We start from the raw sequence: 5,418 nt of genomic DNA on the forward strand, positions 1-5,418 counted from the left end.
ACTGCACATATCTGCAAGATCTTAGCAGTTTTGTGTCAAGGACAAACAAATCTGTCTTTTCATGACAAAGGGAGACCATTGTGTATGACAAAAGCTAAATGTTTCTGGCAAACAGAGTTCTGTATGTTCACTCATATTTGTAGCAGTAGTAGATACTAAAGGGCACCAGAATTCGCAAATATATTTTGCATTCAGTCTTTATTGTGGTGATGAAGGCCACCACCACCACCACCACCACTATCAGTACAGTAAGTGTGTATTCTGTATAAAACACATCAATTTTGTTGGTTCACTTTGTAGGTGTACAGTTGGAGACAACAGCTCATCTTTTTACATGCCCAGTGTGTCTTCAATGTCAGATTGACCTCAATGCCTCCATGAGTGTCAGTGTCAATCAGGGATTAGCTATAAAAAAAATCCAATTTTCCAACTATCCTACAGAGCCCCATTAAATTTATTACTAAAAATGAAAGATTATGGCACAACACTGACTCTAGTTCATTACATTCATTTCAACTCCAGCTTGTATCACTACTCAATGTGGAAAAGTTCAAGGGGGTGAAAACTTATGCAATCACATATTTTGTGAAAGATTGCGCATGTTGTGATGTAGTGATAATAATAAGAGATACAGCTGTATTAGAATTGCAGCAAGGAAACTAAACCCAGGATAAGACACTGGCACAGAGGGGCTGAATTATAATGATGATGCTTAAAATTTTATGAGAGAAGGGGCGGATATTTCCTGCATGAGAATCTCTCTATAAATGTGGGTGGCAAACATACAGATATCTATCTATCTATCTATCGATCTATCTATCTATCTGTCTGTCTGTGTCTGTCTGTCTGTATCTGTCTGTCTGCCTGCCTGCCTGTCTGTCTGTCTGTCTGTCTGTCTGTCTGTTCTGCTATGCTTATAAGAATAAACAGGAGGAGCCTGCAGCCACCCACATATCCACAGGCCACAACCCAAACTATAAATCCCACCACCCTGATGAAGGTCAATCCTCCAATGTATCCACTCTCCAAATTATTCTTCAACAATCTAATGTTGAGGCTATTCTAAGGCATGCTGGGTCCTGTACTTTCTTTGCACAGTTTGGGCTTTGCTCTTCCTCGTCACTCATGCCTCATCTAATGGTCGGGTGTGGAGGTTCTGAAAGAACAGCTCCAGCTTGTGCTCAGCATGAACATGAATGTGCAGATTTTTACGCAGATCCTAGGGTTATCAAGCAGCTCTGAGCTGACGAGGCTTAGCAGCGTTAAACTTGGCCTCAGGGTGCCAAAGAATTAGACAAAGTCGAGATAAAGGGGTAGATTTAGGATTACTGTCTGCGTCCTAATAAGCACCCGTGCGCGTCCCTAATTCCCTTTGATCTCTGTAATCTCCGGAACAAGTGACGATTGTTATTCATGCGTTTGGACCGTAAATATGATCACCGAGCCACTAATCCAAACTGCAGCGGGCAATTTGCCCTGCGTTGGTTACGTCAGCGCGTCTTTGGTCTCTCCTCTGCTGGGTCTGAAACTCGCAGCGCGCATCACAGCCGTGCCAGTGCGGAGAGTTTCCCTGTCAACTCCGTGAAGTATAAGCGAGAGTGGCACCAGGCAAATCCGCCTCCAGTCAACTGCGCTAAAGGTTACGACACATCCATGTACCTCCTGATGCACATCCAGTGATACCTCCTCTACCTGTTACTTTTCTTTCTTTTTTTTTCTCTCTTTCTTTCCCTGTCGCACTTTGTCTGCGCGGCTGCAGCGGTCCACCATTGCCCCCAAAAACCACGCCAGCGTTTTAACGCAAGCTTGTCGGGGGCTGCAAAGGAAGCGGCTGATCGGTGCGGCGCTGGGTCTCGTCGTCATGGTGGTGGTGCTGCTTGTCGCGATTCCCCTGCTGGTCCAGAGCTCCACTATCTCCGCGCACTACGAGATGATGGGCACCTGTCGCATGATCTGTGACCCGTACACCCCGAAAGCGAGCGCCACGGCGCTAGAAGTCATGCAGGACCTCGGTGCCATCCCGCCGCCGCCTCCTCCGTCTTTCTCCCGTGGGAACAAAGGTGAACCGGGCCGCCCGGGGAAGCCTGGGCCGAGAGGTCCTCCAGGTGAACCTGGTCCCCCCGGACCGAGAGGGCCGCCGGGTGAGCGTGGAGACTCCGGAAAAATCGGCTTTACCGGGGGTCCACAAGGAACAGCTCGGACTGAAACGGGAGAACTTGGCTCTGCGTTTGCGAGTGTCAAGATCGCCTTCTACGTCGGTCTTAAAAACCCACACGAGGGTTACGAGGTGCTCCGTTTCGATGATGTGGTAACTAACCTAGGCAACCACTACGACCCTTCCACTGGCAAGTTCACATGCCAGGTGTCTGGAATTTACTACTTCACTTACCATATACTGATGCGCGGAGGAGACGGAACCAGCATGTGGGCAGACCTCTGCAAAAACGGACAGGTAAATGACTTTCTGTTAAAGCCCCATTTTAACAGCATATACATTTTCGTTCCGGTAAGTAATTAGGGGGAAGTAATATTCGCATGCTCGGTGGACGTTCACTGGTTCGATTCCCAGTCAGGAAACCAACCCCAGACACTGGAGGGTTGCACGAGCCAGAGCACTCTCAATTCCGGTCGCAAGCCGGGAAAATGTAGAGGGTTGCGTCGGGAAGGGCATCCGGAGTAAAACTTGTGTCAGAATCAAAATATGTTCTATTATCTGTTATATATTCTCATGCTCTAGATATAAAACAAACATGTAGACACAAATACTGTACCAACCGACACGCGTTAACCTGATTTTATCAGATCTGATCAGAAGATGCGTCAAATGGAATAAACTTTAACTTATTAAACTACAGCATACAACACTGCACGTGTACACTAATTATATCTACTGAATGTCCCCGATTTCTGTATGTATTTAAATTAAAATGTATGTATTTAAAATAATTCAATGTAGGACTATAAACTATTTTGAAATAAAAACTTTACTCTTTTTAAGCTGTATAAACTAAAATATGTTCTTATCATCAAACAGCGTAAACATTTTAATCTAAACTCAAAACCTAGCCTATATCTTCTTAGATATTACAACTACACTCATGCAGAATTTACATTTGTCGACCTGCAACAGGGCACAAAATGTGACCTTTTAACAATTTAGTAATTAGGCCTACAGTTAAATTCTGTAGTATGTGGCTTTGGGCTTATTAACTGTTCCACATATATATAAACACACACACACACACACACACACACACACACACACACACATCCCACATGTCCCATCTCTCATTTGGCATTTTGTTGGTGAACAGGTTCGAGCAAGTGCCATAGCCCAGGATGCAGACCAGAACTATGACTACGCAAGCAACAGTGTAGTGCTACATCTGGACTCAGGGGACGAGATATATGTGAAATTGGATGGCGGGAAGGCACATGGTGGAAACAACAACAAATACAGCACTTTTTCTGGCTTCATACTGTACCCGGACTGAACTGGACCACAAGAACAGACACTGAAGTGAATAGTCATTTACCAAGTTGACATTAACACAGGTTGAAGCCCTGTCCAATCTAGTGCTTCATTTCTGTGTATCTGTGGAAATATGCTATTTTACTTACTGGACCATAAAGTATACAACCAGTGAGAAGTTAATGTTTGAAGTGAGCTTTTTTTTTTTTTACACACAGCAAAATCTCCAGAGTAGAATTAACACCTACAGTGTTTGTGTAAGTCCATATGGGCTCAAATAAACATTGGAAGAGTAAAGAGGGTCTGTCTGAAGATAGCAGGCTGATGGGTGTGTCTTTGAGTACATTGTAAATAATATATACAGCATTCTTATTGTAATGCTTGTTTACAGTAATGATACATTGCATTGTTATTTATTTGTTTATTTATTTATTTTATTAGAGTGTGTTTGATCTGTTTGCAGTCCAGTGAAATTACACTTTACAGTACTATATATTGGTAGCAATGTACTATTGTAAAAAACACTGCTGAAATTTTAGTTATATTATTAAACCTCCTTTATTGACAAATATGAATCTTAAATAAATGTAAAAAAAAGTTAATTCTAACAAAGGAATATGATAAAATGTGCTTATTACAGCAATCATTTCAGTTCATTTCAAATGAGAACAAACATAAGACACCAAATGTGACAATTAATGGGTCACTGACCTGAACACCAAAGAGAAAAAAAAAAGAAACAAGAATGTAAACAATAAAATATCATGCTAGCTTTATGTATCTAGCTAGGCTTAGATTATATTGCCTACAGATTTACCTACAGCTGGCCCTGCCTCCCTGAACTAACCACATCTTTGTGTTTTTCTTTAAAACCAAACAAACAAACAAACCACAATTAAGGATGACAAAATAATGGAAGACCTGAAAAAAAAATTCTTTTGCTGCTTCCGGTAAATGCTATTAATGGCTAGTTTAACAGTAGAGTTAATGATGCTGTATGTTTTACAGTTGATAGTCACTGCAGTGTTACTGTGGCTAAACAATAAGGTTCTTCGATAAATTATAACCTAGCAGTTCTGTTAATCATTTCTGAGCTGCAGTTCAAACTGTAAACACTTTTAATTTGTCATACTGTTTTGAATACAATATATTATTGTTGAAATTACAGAAATTCTTTACAGTGTAGGGTTAAATAGGCATGCCATTAATCACATATGAATTCAAAGATATGTCTTACATATTTGTTCCTAGTAGGGACCCAACAGTCAAAGGCAGTTTTGATTAAACTCGAAGGTATACTGTCAGTTTAGTTTTAAACTGTGTGTAACACAGTATTTTGACAGTATGCCTGAATGGTTTGCAAAAAGAACATTCTTGGACTCATGTGAGGTGTGTACAATTACTGTGTCTCCATCAGCTCTGTTGTGTCATAACATTATGAAAATTACTGACATAGTGCCACTACAGCTAATATTAGCTGTGAAGATTATGAACTTGTTTTTAAGATTCTTTCAGAAATACTACCCTGACTATCTTTCCACATAGGAACTCAAATACATGGCAAGAATTTCACTGACTGCTATCAAGGCATACCTACTCAGAGCTAGTGTGGACTCATAAACCCACTCATATTTCCATATAAGAACTCAAAGACACACTTTCTGTGCCCTGCAATAGGGAACATTTAATTTAAATAAGTAGGTTTTCATTCAGCACTGGGCTTATTGCTGTGTAGCCTGTTTGACTATGTGTTGTGTGTATCAAACATGTATTTAAACTATATGTCAAAGCAAAGTTATGAGGATAATGAATTATTAGTATAGGTCTGTCTGGGATGTTGATGGATTGCTAGTCCTATATGATGTATTTGCCCTGTAGCACAATTTATACACTGCACTGTTAATATTTATTTAGGTATTTCAATAAATGATGTTTTGTATAACTGC

At 40.9% G+C, this 5,418-nt stretch overlaps 1 protein-coding gene across 1 annotated transcript; it reads left to right on the forward strand.

Moving 5' to 3' along the window:
- The first annotated feature begins 1,582 nt into the window (after window positions 1-1,582).
- c1ql2 (complement component 1, q subcomponent-like 2) lies at window positions 1,583-5,418 on the forward strand. Its single transcript, XM_053627192.1, has 2 exons — window positions 1,583-2,452; window positions 3,315-5,418. Exons 1-2 carry the CDS (start codon window positions 1,862-1,864, stop codon window positions 3,492-3,494), a joined length of 771 nt encoding a protein of 256 aa, XP_053483167.1. The 5' UTR covers window positions 1,583-1,861; the 3' UTR covers window positions 3,495-5,418.

Source organism: Ictalurus furcatus, chromosome 6, assembly GCF_023375685.1.
Source record: "Ictalurus furcatus strain D&B chromosome 6, Billie_1.0, whole genome shotgun sequence".
NCBI lineage: Eukaryota > Metazoa > Chordata > Actinopteri > Siluriformes > Ictaluridae > Ictalurus > Ictalurus furcatus.

Coding starts and splice junctions, on each gene's coding strand:
- c1ql2 (XM_053627192.1), top strand. CDS start 1,862: ATGGTGGTGGTGCTGCTTGTCGCGATTCCCCTGCTGGTCCAGAGCTCC. Junction 2,453..3,314: donor ACCTCTGCAAAAACGGACAG/GTAAATGACTTT, acceptor GTTGGTGAACAG/GTTCGAGCAAGTGCCATAGC.